The sequence below is a fragment of the Synchiropus splendidus genome, chromosome 11, assembly GCF_027744825.2.
Source record: "Synchiropus splendidus isolate RoL2022-P1 chromosome 11, RoL_Sspl_1.0, whole genome shotgun sequence".
Classification (NCBI taxonomy): Eukaryota; Metazoa; Chordata; class Actinopteri; order Syngnathiformes; family Callionymidae; genus Synchiropus; species Synchiropus splendidus.
In genome coordinates, this window is record NC_071344.1 from 15,192,935 (window position 1) to 15,215,422 (window position 22,488).

The 22,488-nt window shown below is 43.5% G+C and overlaps 1 protein-coding gene across 3 annotated transcripts in view; it reads right to left on the reverse strand.

Annotated features, from left to right (window-relative positions):
* Nucleotides 1–22,488, reverse strand: part of pigg (phosphatidylinositol glycan anchor biosynthesis class G) — a 57,502-nt gene that overhangs the window by 11,923 nt on the left and 23,091 nt on the right. For all 3 annotated transcript variants that reach the window (XM_053879814.1, XM_053879813.1, XM_053879815.1), the window contains 3 exons: nucleotides 22,091–22,375; nucleotides 15,658–16,067; nucleotides 13,200–13,391 (listed from right to left, as the gene is read on the reverse strand). In XM_053879814.1, coding sequence (XP_053735789.1) covers nucleotides 13,200–13,391; nucleotides 15,658–16,067; nucleotides 22,091–22,375 — 887 coding nt within the window. The remainder of the gene's footprint in view (nucleotides 1–13,199; nucleotides 13,392–15,657; nucleotides 16,068–22,090; nucleotides 22,376–22,488) is intronic.

Sequence of the window (22,488 nt, forward strand, 5' to 3'; positions counted from 1 at the left end):
AATGCCAAGCAAATACTTGGAGGTTTGACAAGGGAGAGTGGAAGACTTTCATTTCAAAGTTTCCCAGCTAATATGAGCGGCGAGTCAAAGTTTGGCTCTTGAATACGACTGTCAGGACTCGGAAGATGCAGGGAGTGGGAAATGCTGCTGTGACTTCCGGGCGTTTCAGAGGATCACAGCGTTATTTGTTTATATCAGAGTGGGATCTCCAGCGGACGTCTGCGCAAATGGAGCCAGCAGCATTTCAGCCCACCAGAGAGGTTAGAAAAGGTCACTGTCAAAATGTAGATTCTCTCCAGAATCAGGCGAAAACAGAAGCGTGACTGGCGTGCCGTCCATCAGTTTCAATAGCGGCGTGCTGGAGCAGCGCGTTACGACACCCTAAGAAGCATTATCTGGCCAATATTTCACAGCAGTAGTGAGAGGCTATAAAACAGGACGCCACAGGAAGTCATAACTTTCTAAGAAGAAGTGCGGAGTCAGCAAATGTGTCAGCCGGGACGAAAGCTTATAACTCCTATCTTGTTCTTCTGTTTAAACCTGACTATTAGGCGGCACTTCTTTCTGTGACGGCTCCTTGGCCACAGAAGATCTATGTGCTGAGAAACTGCTCCCTTTTGTTTAAAAAAAACCCCAACTAATTCAGCAACAATGATTTTACAGTTAAACACTTAAGCCTATAAAAGGGCTCCTTATGATGTCATCACTTTTGCAACAGTAAACCCAGCAGTGACAATCTGAACACACTTCATAACGGTTTTAACAATTCTCAGAAAAAACACCAAACCCATTTCAACTGTTCTGAAGCCCAAATTTGAGACTGAAAAAGTTGACATAATGAGATAATGATAAACACACACGCGCATACACACAAGAAACTAAAATCTCTTCCATATTCAAGCTACTTGGACAGACTGACTTATTAAAATGAAATCCTAAATGTTCACACATATTGACCATCAGAGGGCGCAGTTTTAGTAAAAGGGTTGATGAAGTATAGCAGAACGTTCAGATGCTTTTCACAGTAAAATGTACATATGGCCAAAAATATACGAGGCTTCTGTGGAAGCCTGGTTTTCTATCCACTCCGAAGACAACGGTGAGTCCCTGGAGGGAGAAAGTAAAGCCGTTTCCCCACCCTGTCACTCAGACAAAACACAGAAGCTCAGCACTTCAGGCTGCTCAAAACCTCTGAGGGACGAGCTCCAGCAATGTTGGGGAGTTAATGGTCGAGTGAGAGAGAGAGAGAGATAAACATCTGCTTGTGTGCTAGCTACATTTCTGGCGCCGCAGGGTTTGACCCCAGACTAACCCTAGGATGAGCTCATGCAAGCTCATGCTAAATCTTACATTCTTCAACAATGTAAAACACTCATTAGGAAAACTACAATTGTGTAGTTGACCCGTGGCTCACTTGGTGAAGATGAAATCCTTGGGAATGGTGCTCTACAGATGGAGGACAGGAAAGTAATATCATGAGAATATGGCAAAAATGTAACAACTTCCAAAGGGTCGCAGGGGCAGCAGCCTTAGTAAAGAGGCCAAGACTTCCACCCACCAGCAAGATGTTTCCAGGTCAACCGAGACACAATCTCTGCCCGGAGTCTCCTTCTAGTTGGACATACCTGTGTGCAGCTTGTAAAATGTTTCAGGGCTGTCGCGTACTGATGACATCACACTGTGCGTCATTGTTCAGGGATTAAAAGAAAGACAAACAAAGAAACCCAAATTATTATTGTTAAATGGAATTTCCCATTAAATCCGTGCAACACATGAACTAGTGCAACACAGACCAGTTCCTTTTCCAACGATAAAACGATAAGCAGATACTTCCTGTTCTAGCGACATCCCGCAACTTCCAGTTCGGGCGACATTTGGCTACTTCCTGTTTGAGCGAAATTCGGCTGCTTTCTGTTCGGGCAACATCTACCAACTTCATGTTCAGAAGACGCTCACCAACTTCCAGTTTGAAAGGCTGCAGACTACTTCCTGTTCAACGTTTGGCTACTTCCTGTTAAGTTAGCATTCATGACCAAGTCAGTTTTCCTGGTTACTTACAGGCTCACCTACATTTAGCTATTGTTTTGGGGAAATGCGACACAGAAGTATGAATGTCGTAATATAAACAATTTGTTCGCATTGTCATTCAACGTCACTGTTATCCGGGCACCACTTCATTAAAAAACTTTCAGACTGTTTAGTTCATCCAAACTTATATACTCAGGCTCGAGACAGAGAAAAACAACCTACCTCTGTTTTACTTTCAATTAAAAATTTCAGCCTCACTGAGATAAGAATTGTCTTTTTTCAAGAGCACAATAAAACATCAGCAAAACACCACCATCAACAACACTCCGACCAAACATCAGACTGGAAAAAGGAATGCAACTAATAATTGACTGGAGTCTCAAATGAGTTTTTAATTCTCTCACCAGTTCTCCTCATCATTAGAGTTCAAGCAGAGGTTTTGTAGAGGCATAAATGAGTCCTGTCATTTCCACCGACATGGTGGTGAGTTGTTGGAGTGGTCTGCTGAGATACACGGGAACAATGCTCAAGGGATCGGAGCACTCCTGAACCAGCAAGGTCACAGTTAAAGGTGTAAAAGTGTTACGAGGTAATAGCTGACCCTGCAGTCGAGCCTCTACAGTTCATGTATTATTAATCCCATGGTTTTATGGAAACTTGCTCAAGCACAGAAAGTACAACCCTCCATACACCGATGGTCTTTATTATTCACAATTCCCAGAATAATATGGCTGGAATTGTCGTCTTTTATGGAATGCATAATGGAAAGCGAAGTGAAGGCGGTGATGGGTTTGGACTTTCTGGGTAGCTGTGTGCGTAGCCAGAAGGCATTTGTTGAACTGCAAACCAATTTAAAGCCTAATAGTTTCGTGACTATTTGATCTTCCTCCTGCACCAGGGGAGCGTGATTCAAGAAGTCAGATTTAAATTATAATCATTACCGCTGGAAACCTGCTGATTTAACTTGGAGGAATTGGAGGATTCACCCACTCGTCACCGTACTTCCATAAACACGGCCGGACAGCTCACTAATGTCTGACCGAGATCCAGCCATCAGCAGACAGCACAAAGGTTATTCGCCACTAAATCTAATTAATGGATTTAAAACTGTGGCAGTTATGTGCGCTCTTTATTTGGGGATTTAGATATGTCTGCCTCGAGACATAACTGACGCCATTTCCATGCATAAAAGCTTATGTGAATAATGTCCAGCTACAGCGAGAGAAGCTCGACAGCCTCCAGCGCAGAATCATCCCAAGCTGAAGAGCTCGACTGACCAGATATGAAGCCGCTGCTGACGCTCAGTGACGCATGTGAGAAGCAAAGGCTGACCAGTATTGGGAAAAGAGATGTCCACAGACACCTCCAAATACCCCCAAAGTCTTTGCACTGAACTCTTCCCACATTCAGCCAGCAGCAAACTGTGATGCACTGTTTTAATTTTGGGAGGAGAGACAGCAGACATGTTGGACAAAGACTGACTGAGACGACGAGAAAGGAGAAGTGGAGGGCGGTTAATGGGATGGATGAATGAGGACATGTAGACATTGATCTGGGGAGGATGACCAAGATAGGTAAGGTTGAGGAGGTTGACTGCCTGAGGAAAACCCCTGATGGGAAATAAGCAAAGGAGATCAACTAAGAGAACAGGACTACAGAAGAGCTAGAAGACGCACAACAATAAGAAGACAAATAAGAACAGACTGAAAAAGTTTGGTGGATGTGGTGTATGACAACCTCAAGAAGATGACGAAGAACATGGAGAACGAAGAGATGAAGAAGAAGACAAGCAAGAAGATCAACAAGAAGACGAACAAAGAAGATAATAGGAACTGAGTTAATCCAGGGTGTGTTGACATCAAGTGAACAAAGTGGAGGAGGAAAACATGGGTCTAAAACACTGTTAAAATGCTGTGTGTCAGAGATCAAGACTTGTCAGGAGGGTGATTTGTGTGAGGTGAAGATAGAAAAGTGTTGAGAATTTGACGTTTCATTCAACAAAGACACATGGAGTAGGACGGCAATATCAGTCGGGTTCATGCCAGAAGATCCTTAAAGCAGAACAGGGAGAGAGGGTACGCACGACTGAATTTAACAGCCATTGATGGCGAGTTCACTCACAGCAGAGGGGAACACCAGAGACACGGCCCACCATCAATTCAAGTGGCCTCATAGAGCGTCTCCACCCGAGCAAGCCTTCCCTATGTGCGGCTCTAAACTGCCTCCTATAGAAAGGTTATGCAGCTAATAAAAGACAATGGTGAAGCAGGTGCGACCATACACTAGAGTGCTCACTCTGCTCCCTTCCTTGAGCAATGGCACCAATATACTTGTCTTCCTTCCCATTACACCGGGGCCCAGCCACACAGCTCAATGAAAGCCAGCATTAATGGGCCTTTTGTTTGTCTGGGGGCTGATCAGCAGGATTCCCTGTTGATCAGGACTGAACTGATTAGAGCCTGATGAATTCTACTGGCAAACACTCCGCAAGGAAACTCTACGACGCCTCAAAGGTCAGGTAAACACACCAGTTCTCTGTAGTGCGACGGCATGTACAAGCCCTACATCACTCTGATGCCGGTGCGCACCTGACAGCTGAGGCTTTGCCAGGTCCTGCATTTCATGATTTCACTTGGCCAAGTCTCCCAAGGATGTGGGACATCAAGCAGAGCCTCGAACTTTGCCCCGAGACAGGACAATAACTAACCAGTTTGTCAGGAGTTTATCGTGTCATATTTCGACAGACATTGCAGAGGAGATATTGATTTTTCCCTTCACCGCAGGAGGAGAACGGAACAGCGGCCGGAGCTCGGAAAGAATCTCGATCTCCTGCTGCTTTGTTCCACACCTGCCTGAGTCAGCTTTGACTACCTCTTCTGACTCATGTGTACTGTGAGGAAGGCAGGGTTAGGATGTCCTGTACCAGGAGAGCTGCACCACGGGAGGAGGGGGTTAACAGTACAGCCAGTTTTGTTTCTTATTTGTGGCGGCCCAATCTGATCGCTCTGAAAAGCCACAGTCCTCCGTGTCCCCTTCATCAGGCGCTGGCGGCGTGAGTCTCGGCAAAGTTAATTAAAGGTCGCAGCAGGAACAGATTTATTTCCGAAAAATACCAAAAGTGACAACAAATCTGAAACAGCAGCTTTGCTTTCCAGAAAAAAAAAGCTTCTATGTAAACAAAGCCGCCATCACTAGACATTCACCCCCGGTAGCACTTTACTGTGATGTATTATTAGCACATTCATAACACATCACAATGCATTTACAAGGCTTCATGAAGACTCAGAAGCCCTTCACCTAACAACAAATAGCATTATCCTCTCGATCTGAAACCAGTTGTTGTTATACATCAGAGGCTCTGTTTAATGGTGAGTCCTCTCACAAGCTTGTCCATGCTGGAGGTTAAAATGTGTTCCTATATTGTTTACACTTTCAAACAGCCCTGTTGTGGTGGTGTTTTTAAGATGCTCAGTAGTAGCACTGTTCTACATGATAATAAACAGGCATTACATCTTCTATAAAAGTCTCATAAAGGCATCGTATTAATGTACTAACAATGCATTAGAGATGAGCACTTAGAGTAAAGTGTTACCGTTCTCTTTCTGGATTCAAAGTTATTTTAATAGAATGTAGCAAGACATTTGAATCCCGCCAGAAAGAAATTAATAAATCAATTCTGTGTACAAATGTCAGTACGGTATGTTCCTAATAACAAGTTATGGTCAAGTTTATAAACTTGGTTGTACAGTAAAACACATTTTGAGTTGCAAATGATACCTGAGAGGTACAATACCATAGTTTTTTTTAAACAATTATATAAAAATATTTGGGCAGGGACTTTGGATTTATTAATGACAGAAAACATATTCATCATGTATAATGTTTCTTTCATAGGGAACTTTTTTCATTGGATCAGTTCCAGGTGCAACACATGATGCATTCACGATGCAGGAGGCTAAACGCAAAACATGTTCTGTGCCCTTCAGAAACAAAGCATTGCACTTCCATTTCCTGTTTGAGTGCACAGATTCAACAATAATTTAATCATTCTCATATCAAATATTGATGACTCATGAATGAACAATAAAAAATATATATGTATATATATATACATGTATATATATATGTCTATTTCAGCATGTTTTGATGTGGCATCTGCCTCAGCTAAGTGGCAGACACTCGATGCCTCTTCTCGTTCTCGCATCTTCTCATTTGAAGTTGTTTACATGCGAAGGGAGATCTGTTGAGGGGACGCCTGCTGCTTTGAATGAAATCTCTCCATTAATGCATGCGTGTTGATGAACTTTTCCAACAGTTGCAGTATATATAGAAGCCACACCTCCAAGTCTCCACTCAGCGTGCCATGATTAACACTGTGTCATCTGCGTCACTCTTGCCTAAAACTTTATTTTCACTGTATGTAAACTGTGAATGTGCGGTGAGTAGTTGAGCACAAGTGTTAACTAAAGCAGCAGGGAATTCATCACATGGTGAGTAAACACACCTCAGCATGGAGGTTGACTTTGTAATGTTAATCATGGTGAACTTTTTCAGGAACGGCAGCTGTTTTGACTGCATCAAAATCAGTTTCCCCAGAAGTGGTAAAAGTTCCGACTGTTTTCATCTGCATCCAAACCAGGAGCAACCTGATGAAACAAGCCGTGTTGAGATCTACTTCCCAAAAATCGTTCAAGAACAGCTAATGATGCTTAAATAAACGAGTCCGTGAAGCTGATCAAGTTTGCGGACGACACCACCATCATCGGGCTCATCTCAGATGGAGATGAGTCGGCTGACAGGAGGGAGGTGGACCGGCTGGTGTCCTGGTGCAGCAACAACAACCTGGAGCTCAACGCTCAGAAGACAGTGGAGATGATCATGGACTTCAGGAGAGTAACAGCTCCTCCGTCCCCTCTCATGTTGGCTGGTTTATCCATTCCTATTGTGGACTCCTTCTGCTTCCTGGGAACCACCATCACTGAGGACCTCAAATGGGAGCCAACCATCAGGTCCCTCATCAGGAAGGCCCAGCAGAGAATGTTCTTTCTGAGGCAGCTACGAAAACTACGACTGCCGACGAAGTTGCTGTTGGAGTTCTACACGGCCATCATCCAGTCCATCCTCACCTCCTCTATCACCGTCTGGTACAACAGTGCCACCTCCAGGGACAAGAGCAGACTGCAGCGCATCGTACGTTCTGCTGAGAAGGTGATCGGTTGCAGCCTGCCACCTCTTCATGACCTGTATGCCTCTAGGACCCAGAGACGTGCAGGTCGGATCAGAGCCGACCCTTCTCACCCTGGACATAGACTGTTTGTTCCTCTTCCCTCTGGCAGGAGGCTACGGTCCATCCAGACCAGAACCTCCCGTCACAGGAACAGCTTCTTTCCCTCGGCCGTCAGATTGTTAAATTCATGAACAGCCTTGTTGTAATGTTATTCTATTTATTTTATTTTATTTGTTTTTTGTTGCACTTTATTCCAAGGCACTTTCCTAGTCAGTGGGCTCCCCACTGACCATGGCAATAAATTTGATTCTGATTCTGATTCTAATTCTGATAAATGACACTGAAGGGCAGCCCTGTCATTCATAACCCATATCCTCTAGTTGGGTGGATGCGACCATGAGTGTGTGTGTGTTTCTGTGTGTGTTAGGTTCACAGGTGCTCTGAGATGGGTTGGAATACATTTCCATTTTAAAGAAGCATTGCTATGCATGCTATTTTTTGAATTGGAAACCAGCACAAAAGCTGTCTGTTGATGAATCCCAAACTGATAAAATGGGTCATGACGTGTGAACAAGAGCACACGTACACGCACAATCTAAACTTGAATGAAACGCTCATAGATCTGGACGGACCTTTCATATTTCCTGCGAAGAGCTAAACACATCTTACATAGACCATTTTCAAGATTGAAGACAAGAGGCAAAGGGACTTTCTCCTGGTCTGAGTCACGCCTCAGCAACTATATCATGTCGACAATGTAAAAACAGACGACAGAAAATTTAAATTTATTAATAGTTATATTTTATTAATGAAAATATTAACCGGTGCAGGAAATGAGTGGCTTTTCTTAAGGCAGAAATGAATAAGTTATTGAAGGGTTTTTACCAGGATTTTTTTTTAAACTGTGGTGGAGCTGCTTATTTCAGTCAAATTTTTTATTTCTCTTTTGAGCCAGGATAAAAATACCACTTGTAAGACATGCCAACAGCACCAGACATACTGTACCAACACTTCCTTGCAGAATCGACCCATCAACTGCGAGTCACACGACTCATGAGAAGTGGATAACTGTGAGAACAACAAATATGGCGCCAGGATGGCAAAGCAGTGGGTCTACGAAGACATTAGAATCGGTGAGTTTCGATTTCATTCAGCATAATTACCTGGGAGAAACAGTCTTTTCATGAAAACCAGTATGATGGCGCTACGATTCAGGCACCATACAGGCAGCAATGAATGGAAATTTTTCCCATGTTTTTCAGTTTAGGTTGTCCCCAGGACGCCCTGAGTCTCTAACTGATGGCCTTTTCCTAGCTCCAGTTCAGCACCATAAAATCCATAAAACTGTATTTGTTTCCCTCTATTTCCCTCTATTATTGGAAAGAGGGCGGACATTTGGCAGGATGGTGCCCAGATGGCCTGGTCTGTACTGCGCTCTCTCTTCACACATTCAATAGCAATAAATATGACTAATATATTAAGAGAATCTTAAATCACCCTGTGATGTGCAGGTTGCATTGACTGACTGTCATGACACAGGAAGTTAATAGCGCTCCAACGGGGCTGAAGGTGATCTTCCCAAGAAATCGGTGGGGCTGCTGTATCCCTCCCCCTAAATTGAATAGTTTCTTGTTAGGTCAACGCTCCGCCCCTCCTGTGGGGTTTTGCTCAAATCGGCAGATTGGTGTTTTGCATAATCCTGCGCAGGATAGACGGACGGAGCAGGGTGAACAAAAAGACTGAGGTGAAATGCAAATTGTTTCCACCTCGATTGCAGAGAAATGGATTCTATGCTGACAGACCAAATTGGGTCGTTCTAAAATACACACACACAGTCAAATCCGAACAATTGGAATTTGCAAATACAATCCAGACAAATTTGTTCTGTGATAAAAACACTGCGCTGCAACTGTGACTGTTAATTTACGACATCGGTGACTCAGTTTTAGGAGGGGAGGAAAAAAAATGGGGGACGTCCTTTTGCCTATACAGTATTTAAAATCTCGATGAGGGGTGAAACTCAATGACCCCCAAAAATCTGCATGTATTTACTAGCACTCATTAGACGGGAACGGAAACGTGATTGTAAATCTAGGAGGCAAAATCTAACGTACAATATCCAAACCCATAAATTGTTCTGCAGCACCAACACTGAGTCACAACAAAACAGAAGCACCAATACACCAGTCCATCAACAGTCATCAAACTCTGCACCATTTTCTAGTTTATGGACGCTGCCAGATGAATTACAGATGAGTAAAAGAAGCTTGCTAGTTGACTGACTAAAATAAAATGCTGTGCTTTTGGTCTGCATTTAATTAATAAGCTATAGAATCCACAATATTAACAACCAAAAGCTAGGAATGTTATGGAAGTCAGGACCATGCAAACCAGTGTGAAAGCATAAAACGAATGGCGTGCCAGGCCTTCAAGGTAACAGCCAAGAATTTAAGACTTCCCGTCCTCAGACGGCCTCGCGACTGTGTGTGGCTGCCAGAGAAGGAGCAGCCAACGCTGAGGTGACAGGTGAGGGGGAGAAGCATCTGATGATGAGTCGTAATTGAGGCTGCATTTCTGTTCACGTGAACAAAAACCACATCTGAATGGACCGGTGGGGGAGGAGGCGGCTTGAGACAAGACAAGATTTGATTGAATTGAATTGAGATGAAATCTTATCCACGTTTTAAACGGTTGTCTCAGATCACAAAGAGTTGGTCAGCAGAGAGCCACAAATGCAATGCAAAGAGTGGACGAAGCGGGGGGCGGGACAAGAAAAAGTTCTGACCCTGCCTCTCTTTACGCATTTGATTGGTCAGCACCACATGCAGATCAAAATGCTGAAAGTGAAAAAAGAAAGACCTCTGAAGCTCTTAAACAAAAAGGAAGGAAGGAAAAAAACATACAAAAAAAAACATGAAGAGTGGCACTGACTCGACTGGTAAAGGTTTGCATTGACATTAAAAGACTTTGCTCCATTACCTCTCTTGAGCATTACAAGATACGGACAGCAGGAGCTGTCCATGGTGCTGAAGCGAAGATTCAGCGCGCAATATAGCCTCTGATGTCTCCAACATTAACTTTAATGTTTTAACATTAAATATAGATACAACTGAAAGCGAGGAGGTCGCAACGCCGGCACTAAAATGGAGCATTATGATCGGGAGGAGACAGTAAACACAACGACCACCACCACCACGTTTGAAAATGCAAATACGCGCACTATACAGGCGAGCACCTGCTTAGAGCTGTGAGGCGTGCGATAGCCACGCGCCAAATTGTTCAGACAGAACAATTAAAAAGCTTTCAGGTTCATTCAGTTCGACATCATCGCCTGCTGAAAGAGCTGTCGACAAAACAGAGCGGATGAAAAGTGAGAGCGGCTCTGTCCAAAACGTCTGACAGTAAATCCACAGAAGCATCTGTCACCATGTCGCTTCCTGTAACTGTGTTGGGTCCTGTCTCGGCATAACAACCCGTTCCAAAGAGAGGCAGCAGCCAGAAGCAGCTTGTATATGCTTCGATCAGGATGAATCAATCCAAGTACTTGATTGACTCATGAGATATTTAACAAGTCTCCCTGGACTCGCATCACATCAACAGGTTTAGCTTTACCCTTTACAGTCCCAGATCCAGACTGCCTGGAACCTTTCGGGCTCAATCGCCCCCCGGCTAGCCTCAGCACACAAGCTGAGGCAAGGTCTGGCTAGTGTATAGATTTTCCATTGGTCAACTTCAGAACCAGAGTTGCCAGATGTTTTCTCAAACATAGGAAACTCTAAAAACGGTGGGAACATCACCCAAACAAAAGCAGACCTGAGACAGCCTCTTGCAAGACAGACATTAAAATCAAAATTGGTTCTTCACAGACAGAATTTACAAATGCAGCCTGTGGCCAAAACTGGCCTTTTGATGTCCTTGGTCTCGGTCTTTTACCAATTAATGCATTTCCTTTCCCCAAAAATCCTTTTGACTTTTTCCATAAATAAATACTACTTTGAGTAATAAAACTTCAGTAGCAGACAACTATTGAAAAGCCGTTTTCTCCTACACACGTGAGTCATAAAGTCACACACCAATGATTGACAGGTCTCAGTCATAGGCTGCAGCACTCTCTGGTTTATATTAATGTGAAACCTCAGTGATCCTTACGGTCATGTGAGCGAGAGAGGCTTACTTGTGCCGTCTCTGAATTTGGTCACAGAAGTACGAGCATTTAGGTGCAAACTGCCCTGTAAGTGCAGGTGTCGCTGGCGATCAGTCGTGATTCATTGCGGCAGCCAAAATGATCCTGATCAAGATTCAAATTTGACGTGACATGAACTGGCATAATATTGGAGATTAGAATCAATAGTTTGTGGTTATAAATACACAGTTTATCAGATGTCAGAGAGATGAGCTGCTGACGGCAGGAAGCTCAGTCTGGTCCTATCACCTCCAGCCTTTTCCAGGGTTATTCTGATGTCAGTTCAAATAAACATGCAACGCTATTCCACCAAAACAAATGCTGAATCTGTATCCCAGCTGGGACAACCGGCCTGTCTAGACTTGAAAATGAACCTTAATGATCCACCTGCCGGAGTCTGAGGCTGAACCTGAAGGACCGGGTCACACCTGTCAATCTACGTGTTCGTCATAAGAAGACTGGGTCCCTGCTCGGCTTCATCAGGTGGATTTGTTGGAGGGTGGGTGAGAGGTTGAGCTTTTAATTAGGAGAGCTGGTAAAAGAGACCGCCAAGGAGAGAGGGAAAGGTCGCGAGGGTCAGCTATCACTGCCGGATGAAGGCGGGTCAGGAGAACTCGTAAGGGGACGCTGCTGCCCGGCACACTCATTATTTTCTGAGGAGGGTTAGTGGCAGTAAGTGCGTGGTGCGGAGCAGCTGGCTAACAGGTGAGCAAAACACTTAACAGCTGCTGTGATGACTTCCAAACCAAAATAGCAGCCATCAAATCTGCCATGTGACCATCGGAATATTCACTTCGTCAACTGTTTAGAAAAGCATATAGCACAGATGGCGCTTGGCGAATCAAGCAAACATTAAAATATTACATGTTAAAGCAACTGTTCCGAGACATCATCTCCATATTTCTGGCACTTTGGGACGGTGAAAATCAAAGTGTGGAGAATGAAGAGTCAATCAATTTAAAGTACAACGTGAAGGAATCACTTTCAGGACTAACCAAAAAGTTAAGATTCTCCCTTATTCGCAAGAAAAAAAAAATTCCGAGATATTAAAAGAGCAAACAACTTGACTCCCATACAACACAAATCTCTGCTAGGAAGGTTCAGGATAGATTCTGGTGACACAAAAATATCGACACGCTCAACGATTGCGGGGTATGGTATCGATACTTTTGGAGAAATATCGGAACACTTGATTGTGTGATATTGTCTTCATATTTCATGTCAGCTATTTCAATACAATACTATACATAGATACTTGGATATGCTGTAGCATTTGGGACTGGAGCTCAAAACTCATTTTGGCTGAATATCTTTAGTCATAATATCAAAAATTTGATATGTAACAATGATAACAACAATAACATTATGACACAACCTGATTTCTTCCAGCAGACTCTATCGCCTACATTCTTCATGGCTAAGAAACCACCTGAGATGATGAGGGTGGCCGGTTCGTAGTGGGTCACTACAGGGGGCTGTCACAGATAAATTAAGGTGGATTCTACAGCAGGCAGGAGCATGTTAACACTGGGGTGCTGTCTGTGAGAACCACTTAGAAGCCTTGTGTTCTGGTCTGACAATATGAAAATGTTTTTCAACTGTGACAGCATGGATTTGAAGTTAGAATTATTTTTTAACTGAAGGAAAGAGGACAGTTTTCGCTGGCTCCACCACATCTCATCACCAAAATGTAGCACCATTGGCAAACTAAGTGAATCAGGTATCAGAGGACGCTTGGCTCAGCAGGTCACCCAAACTTACTTGGAAGCATTGCGACTGGACTGATGCCACGGGAACATGACGTTGCCGACAGCAGCCCGGTAGCTGTAGACGCCCACAAGTCCGAGGGCTAGCGCAACTTTGGAAACCCAGGAGCAACGCCTTTGAACCAGGAGGTAGATGAGAACCAGGCAGAAGGCAGCCAGCAGGGACAGAACCGTCTTGTGTTCCGAGCTGCAAGGAATCAGACAGACATTCATATTTTAAATGTTTGCCTCAAACATTTTCAATAGATTTTTAAAGAATCAGATGCAGGGAGGGGGAAATCAACCCATGCCAAATTAATACAATCGAAGAAGAAGCACAAAAGTTTACCGTTGAAGCAAACAAGGAAAAACACTGACAGTCATGTCCTCCAGCAGCGGTTTAAATATTAAACAGCCGCACGTCTTTAAACCGACTCTTCACTTCAACCAATACAGATGACGATTGGAAAGACAGAGACAATAAATAACTGCGTGAGGAAACTGAAGTGAAGTGTGGTAGCAGTAGTGGAAGTAGAGCACAAGCATATCATTACCCAAGCAACAGCAGAGAAGGTAGCAGCTAGGGATAACATGGGATACGGAAAAGGTCAGAATCCACATCTATATTCCACAATGGGATGCATGTTAAAGAAGAAACCATAATCCCTTGTTCTGTGCTGTGCTGTCCACAGAATATTGATGCCTCTGACAAACTCATGGTCTGTTTCCTGACTGAAATAACGGAGCAGCGCACGGTGCTTGCCTGCCCTTCAACTGGAGCTCAAGATTAACAGGAACAAGTTGCCTCGACTGGAGCCCTCCTCAAAACTTGTAGGTGGACAGCATGAGCAAGATGGGAAATCAATGCTACAGACCACCATCTCTCTGTTGGTGGAACTAGCGACTGTCCTTATTAATGCACTGGTCCAACCCAAGCAAAGCAAAGCCAACCTCACATGGTTAGCATTTATTAAAATGTCTACAATGAACCATGATTTCATGAAAATTGCTGGTTCTATTTAAATTGAAAGGTTGTCAATATAAAATGTAAATATTGGAGGCGACTGGAGATTATCTTGGCACTTTTTTACAGGGCATTTTCACACAATATTTTAACAATTTCTTTTAGTTTTGGTTAGCTGTGGTTTTGCTCTGACCTCACATGGGCCGCATTCATAAAAGCAAAAGGTTCCGAAGGCTGCCCTTCGCCCCAGTCTTCCTCAATAGAAAACATGAATTTAACAATTGATTTTTGGCAATCAGAACCAGAGTTTTTTTCTGTCAAAGATGGTCGGTAATTAGTAAGGAGGGCTGATCTCCCTGTTTCCCTTGTGTTTGCAGACGGGTCAAACTCGCCCGGAGCAAGATGATGTCCACCTCAGAAATGTCAAATAAGGACATATAAATTTAAGTTAAGCTACTCTCGACTGGTCCTCGGCTTGCTGTGGGGCTTCGGCTCATCACCCACAAAGGAGCAGCTCAACTGGTCTTCGACAGCCCAAATCCACTTTGCATGTTTGCTTCCAACACAGAGCTCCAGATGTTGAGTGACTCCTGTTTTGCAGCGATGTTGGCAGTGAAGGTTCTGGCAGGGAAAACTACTGCTTCCAGCACCCAGACTCTCTTTTGATGGACCACAACCTGCTCCCCATGCCCAGTTACTAACTTGTCAATAGCAACAATGTATGAGAACAGAAGGCGGGACTCGATTAAAAAATGAATCAAATGAATTAGCAGCTTTACAATTGAGTAATTCAAGAATGAAGTCATTAATCCTAATTTGAATGGTCAAATTTTCAAGCTCAAACAAGTTTTTAAACTTCAATGTTCTGTTCATTAGCACCATCTCATTTAGTTTTGGTTGGTTACGACATCACCTCTACATCATATGTGGAGCATGTGTGTTTCCCAGAGATCTATGGATCAGACCCAGACGACACAGAGACATAGTGAGAGAGCAGCCAGTTCAATCCACGTCGGTCTTCACAGTCCCGCTGCAGACAAGGAGGCGACATGAAGAAAAAGAACCTTTCACCAAAGTGTAATGTAATTTATTACGAACCTAAAAGCTCATCGGCATGTAACACCTGAGATGGTGATTTTGTGGTCGCTGGAGAGCAGGAAGAAGATTGCGACATTGATCTCCAACGTGTGTGTGACAGTATGGAGGTGTTTAAGTTCAACAGCCTCGCTGACAACTCTATCTTTAGATGATCTCCATCCAAGGGCGACAACTGAGTGTCACAAGTCAAAGAGGAAGCGAGGCGGCTTCATTTTGTGTGATTGAAAAAGGCCACTAGCGTTTATTACTTCACCAAGACGACAGATTATACAAGAGGCAGGAAGTGGGAGCAGATGAACTCGAGCTGACTTCCAGTCAACTGTATGTTCAGAATCTAACCATGAAATATTGGGACTGTTGGGTTAGAGATCATTTGTCTGAGCCGATCGCAGAACAGAAGCTCGGATCCTACCTGTTGAGCCAGTGTCCTACATCAGGAAGGTGAGCCCACTGGACTCCGGTTTGGTTAAGGGACCGCAGCAGGCGACAGCAGAGCAGGACGAAGGGCGGCGTGGCTAAAGCTAACCACTTCTCTGAGTTCCTCTCTGTCTTGTGGTAGGCCGAGGGGAGATAATCTTTGGAAGGAAGCAAGCGCTCCTCTTCGTCCTCCTCGCCATCGCTCCTCTTCTCGCTGAAGTATTTGCGGCAGACGTCTTGGAAGACGGCGACGCAGAGCGTGCTGAGCAGGAAGTACCAGGTTTGGTGCTCTTCCTCGACGAAGCTGCTGGCTGCGAGGCTGAGGGTGTGAGCCACTGTGCCGGCCAGCAGAAGGACGTCCAGCTCTGAGAGTGACCACTCACTTCCGCTGCTCTGGACCGGAGACTAAAGACAGAAAGACAAGAGTTTTTTTTTGTTTTTTCTCAACAACTCAAGAGACTCATGGCAACCCATGCACTAAGCATTGGTTCATAATAATTTGTTCTCAGAGAAACTCTCAGAGGGGAAACCATCATTATATAAACAAACACCCCCCTTTCAGCCAACAATACTTCACTCTGTTCCGCATTAATACCACCTTGGATTCTATGTTCTACAAACATCAAATTTCAGACTCCAACATTGAGCTCAGAAGTGCCAAACCGATAACTCAATGAGAACGAGAACCTCTTGGTCCGATCAATTCAGTTGGTGGCTGGAAGGGTTTTGTCTCTTTCAACACACCATGCATCTTGTGAAATGACATGGCACATCACAGCATGAGCATGTGCATCTGACGCTTGGAAGTATTGGATAAAAAAAAAACATTATTTTACTTCAAAATAATGGACTGGCAATTCAATGTACCACTGAGGCTCACGGTTTCATACACAGGTCAAGATCAAGGCCTGAGGGCCAAATGTGGCCTGACAAGTCATTCCACATGGCCCACTAAATATATAGTTGTACATAGCAGTAGATAACATTCCCATTTCCACGTCGTGACACATTGAGATAACAGTTAGTCGGCCAATTATAAATATATCTGAAAACCTCAGAAAAAAAAAGCACAATGACTGATGGGAAAATGGAAATCTGAAATTGCTACTGTATTCTCTTAGTTACTACTAGTCTTGAACCCTTTAATAACTACAAATGTAACTGTCACCTATTACACTTGACTGAGTATTTATTTCATATGAATTCCTTGGTCATTTTCATCCTTGCCCATCCAGTTAGACTGATATAAGCCTGTCGCCAACCCAGCTCTCCAGAACTGAAGAAGCCTTTTGGATAGAAGGTGGAATGTTTTCTCTGATTTTCAAACCTGCCTGACGACCTGGTAACTGGGTTCTCTCACAAACAATTATGAATTTGGTTCAGCCCAGATCTTAGCTTGCATGAGTGAGTTTAATCGCCATGGTTCAACTCCAAAATGTCTTTCAATAAGGTTCTCCTCCTGGAGTACAACTTGGCTCATGAACTGAACTCATCATCTGCATCGCGAGCCAAGTTCATGTTATTTCTTCTATTTTCAAAATAGCCGATGATGCACAAACAAAAGTTACATATGTTTGTAAAAAAAAAAAAAAAAAAAAGCGACAGAATGTTCCATCAGATTGAAACATTAGCCAGACTCGATATACAAATACCACATCAAATGACACCAGAGATCAAGGCTGGCGGAGCTTTGAAAAGAGAACGTTGACCATGATTGAATGTAGTTTCATTAGCAGAGATGAAAAAAAAAAAAGATCAAACCACGATACAGAGAGCAGAAATAATAGCAAAACCTTGAGAAGTTCAGAGAATCTAAAACAGAATTTCACTGAGCGGTTTCAAACATTGGCAGGAAAAGATACTTAAAAAGGCATCACGTTTGGATCCACTGATGGTGGTGCTGTATTACTACTTGTGAATGTAAAACAAAACAAAGGACTTCAAAAGATTTAAGCGCACATTGATTTAAGAGCAGAAGACAACGTAGTTTGCTTTTCAGTCTCACAACGAGGGAGCTGTTGTGATGCCGCGGCACTAAAACCTTAATGAGCAGTTAAGCGATGACTTCAGAGTCCACTAATTGTCTTTCTTTCACCACCGTACGACAGTGATTAAGGCTGAGTGTGCCCACACATCACGTTTATGCGGAGCGATGACTTATATATAATACATGTGGGCAGCAGTAGGCCATTATTCACATTAGCACAGAGATTCCATTGAGATACACGATGACTAAAAACACAAATATGTTCAGCCACGACTAAAATCTCATCCCACAGAGCAGCACAACAGCGGTCAGGTAATATTCCCCGGGATATGCATTTGCATGATGGTGTGAGAAGCAAAACAAAAAACGGGCTGTGAGCTTCTCCTCCAACATGTAATGAGTTCTTTGGCTGGTGGTCAACCTGCTACTGCAAGGTTGATTAAAATCTGCCCGGCGGTTTTTGCAATATCCCGCCTTTCTAAAAAGTAAAAAGTAATTAAAACGCAACTTGAGATAGAGTGTGCTTCAGCTACTATTAGGGAGTAATTTGTCAAAGGTTAGTGTTAATGTTCCAAGTGATTATACGAAGGTCCAGGAAGTGGAGATCAGGGATTCAAAGATACATGAGATCGCGGTGCAGATCCTCCTTTAGGGGTCTCAAAGCAGAGGTTTCCAAAGAACATATATTTTGATGCGCAGTACACATCAAGTAGTGATGGACAGCATTTCAAGGTTATTTTTCAGCGTAGAACGTTAGAAAGCATGGTACATCCTATACGGTCCTCCTTAATAGTCTACCTTAAAAGGCTGAGTTTTCCGCGAGTAAGGAATTTAGGACACTTCTCCATGAAGCTCCATTGTCACTAAGGCAGAGCCGGATAAGGTGATGCATTCTCCAGATTTAGCCTTGATATGTGGGTCAGTATACAGTGTGTTCTGCCAGTAAATGAGTCATGCCCATGGGTCATGACACCCTCTGTCATTCATGGTTCATAAGTGTACTTCATATGTAAAGTACACCGGTACATGTTTAACGTTATCATATGCACTTAAACATAAGTGGCGTGAGTGAGTTTACACTTCAATTAAAGGTTCACAAGCAAACACATGCATTCCAATGCATGTGTTTTAACACTCCAGACCTCATGAACCACATCCATAAATCTCATTAGTTGTCTTGCTCCTTTTCTTCTTAACCTCGTTTCTCTATCTCCAACAATGGGACAAACATTATCTCTGCTATCCACAAACCATGTGACTTGACTTTGTCTCCAAACTTCTCCACTTGTCCCCAGGATTTTTTTTGGAAACTGTCAAAGAGCACCATCCCACCATAAAACATGCAGCCAAGATGGGATTGTTTTGCCTTTCACTGAATTGGTGACAATAAAAATGCTAGCTTTTCATCATGACAAGTAAATCTGTCTCCAATCGGCATCGGTCCATCTCTTCGTAAACTGGGCCGGACCGCGCAACCTGACTTACGCAAGCAATGGACTTCAGTCATTATAAGGTTTCTTTCCATTAAAAACAAAACCACCACGTTCATGTGCTCCTCCATGACACATTAAGTGTTACCTGTCTGTTTCTGTTTCCCCTTCATTTTAATATGTTCAGTCATGTGAGAGTTCACCTTTAAAAAGAGACCATTATTCTGAAGGCTTGGTGGCACTCAACTAAGACATGACTCCAAGCTGGTTTACTAGTCGTGGAAACCACATGTCCCTCTCACATACTTATTTCTGATCTTGTCTAGACTCTCCCAATGAGGTGTCTTCATTGTTGACACTTCTAATTCTGCTTTTTGTCTGTGTCCTCACGACATGTGAACCAGTATGCTTAACTCAAACCTTACGACTTGAGAAATGATTCAAATACCCTGTTACACAAGACTAAAGAATCAGCCTTGGGAATCTTATTTAAGATCTTACATAAGTGACAAGGTTTTGACATCTACACCTCGATATTTTGGTTACCACTTCTATTACGTGGCTGAATATGCATCACAATATGCAAAAAATGATATTTATGAAATAGCACACGATGCCTCGTGGCGCTAAAAATAATAAACTAATGAGTAAAACCATACAGTTTGCCATTCATGCTGACGTCACCATGGGAATCATGGAGCTGCCGCCTCAGAGCTCATGCACGTGGCATGAATGAGCGGCTGTTTTCCTGAATAGAACTGAAGCACTTGAGTAAATTGGAGAGCTCCTCAGGGTCCTGCCATGAGCAGAGCGGGTGATCTCAGGGAGAGATTCACAGCCAACGACGCAGCGATAAATCAGGATCATTTACATCAACATTATCTAGAGATGAAAATGAATCAGGATGGATTAGAATGTGAAGTCCGCTAATAGGCCGTCCTAATGCAGGATATTGTCGTGCTGCAGAGGAGCAGCGGAAACTGGACCAGTGATCTCGTCGCTGGATGAATCATCAAATCTACATCAAGTGGCTGTTGCTGTAGCTCACTCATCTGCCGGATCAGACCACGTGGGTCAGCATTCACTCCCCAAGCGAATCTCAGCACCTATCGCCAATTCAGCACTTTTGACTTCCGGCTGTCAAATGCCGAACAGGCAAGAATAAAGAAAATAAAAATATTTCAGCGTAAGGAAGAGACTTGAACTCTGTTCTTCCATCTGTTCTGGAGAAAAGACAAAAAAACTTTACTTCTTCTTCCAGATTAATGACCCTACTGGATTTTCCTATGATTTTCTTGCTGGGTCAGCGCTTTCTGGAGTTTCCAGAGTGGAAATGAGATGTAACCTTTACAGATAAATTGGTATGAGTGACGACGTGCTGTGGAGAAATCACTTCTGAGAGCAACTGGGAGTGAAGACGGGAGGTTTGCACCTCTAATTGGAGCTCATCGAACAGGTGAGGCAAAACCACAGCAATGAAAAGAGAATGTAAATCAAAACAAGACCCACATATTTAAGAAGATTGGTTTATAGACTTGCAGTGCTAATGGCTACACTCAAGACCCTGTTTTTCATGAGTCTATTTGGTGAATCATTTGAAACCAATATGTGGACTACTGGAAAGTTTTCTTGTCCTCCTGTTGGAAAGGGCATGATGTGGTTAAAAGGTCCTGGTTAGAGTGAAATGAGCAGTAACACAGCCATTTCTCATTGCCATATACAACTGGAATCACAGTGAGATGAAGCCACATGCACAGTTTTGGCAATAAATACAACAAGCCGTGGTCCGCTCAACCGAAGCCACGACCACCTCCTCCGAAATAATTACAACTCTATACTTCCGTAATCATCTCAAGGTTATCGAGCACTGTAAATAAAAAGGCGATACATATTCTATCTAAAATGATGTACTATATTAATCAGTGTAGCGGCGCGGTGCATGAGAGTGAGCTGATGGATTTGTTAAATAATAAGAGCCAATGACACCCAGAGTAAACGTACAGAAGGACACTGCAGCAAAGTCAGCCTGCCGCTGGCACTTCTTCAGAGAAGAGTTCTCCACATCCACTTCCTCACACGCAACTTTTCAGATCACGGGTGTTTCAGGAGCCAAACCGTCCTGAACAAGACAGTGTAGTCTTAACAGCAACAACAGCAACTTTAAGAGAATTGTCTGTAGTTTAATGCAAATTTGTGTCTCGCTGTACAAGTGTTTCTGGCAATGACAACACAGTCTAAATAAACAACTGAACATTGATTAAATGTTACCCAACGATAAACAACAGCAGAGTTTTTCCGACAGAGCCAAGAGTTTCCTACACTGCGCTGCGGTATCTTTGGACAGAAGTGATTTAAAACTGCGTTAGTTTGCAGGGACAGAGTGGGCGTATAATAGAGCAGACCACAGCATTCCCACCGAGCCAAGCAGAATTTGCGCTAACTTCATTTGATCTGTGGATTCTTTGGCAACAAAAAATATGTGTTTGAAATTCTAAAAAAGAATCTCTGCAGCATATCAAGGTTCATCTGCAAACACAAACAAGCCGATACTTTTCTGAAAGTGCACGCCGATTTTATCATTAATTTATCGTTGCTGTTTTATTTAAGGTGCAACTTCTGCTCACTGGAAAATAATTAGATTTACAGATTACGCTGAAACTTGAGGCCACTTGCATCTTTAATAGCAGAAATCCTCAGGGGGAGACAGGTGAATTTAAGCATTTGTACTTGTTATTCAGAGCCGACCCAGCTACACAGGACAACAGGCAGAGGGCCCCCCGGACAAGTCCTTTGTAGAGCTCGCAAAACCCTCAAAAACGCACACAGAAATTAAGGTCACCGATTAACCTCAGTATGGTTTTGGTCTGTGGGAGGAAACCCACGCACACATGATGGGAACCATCGAACTCCATACAGAAAAGTCCTCTGCAGCCTTCACCACACAGAATCTTTAAGAGACTCAAACATCCTTTTTCATGCACCAATCTTTGTTTTTGAGTGGCATGACTCACCTTCCCTTGAATCTTGGGTCCTTCGGGGAGCCGCCGTGCAACCATAGAAACCAGAATACAGAACATTGCAGAGGAGAACGCGACGGCAGCAAACACCAGACCCCAGGAGAGGCTGCAGAAGAAACAAGTGTTCCCCGCAGAGGTGCACACCAGGACGTGCACGGAGGCCAGGAACAGGCAGAGTAGGTAGAAAGGCAGGGACAGCAGGGCGGAGAGGATGGGGATGTCCACTGCTGCTGCCCCGCTCAGCGCTTCAGGCATGGCCAGCAGCAACACCAGCAGCAACTGTGGGACAATACACAGACATCAGACAATATACAAATTACACAGCTCTGTTATCATATTATTGAATTATTATTTTGTCTTTAGTGATGAATGCCAATTTGCATATGACCCCC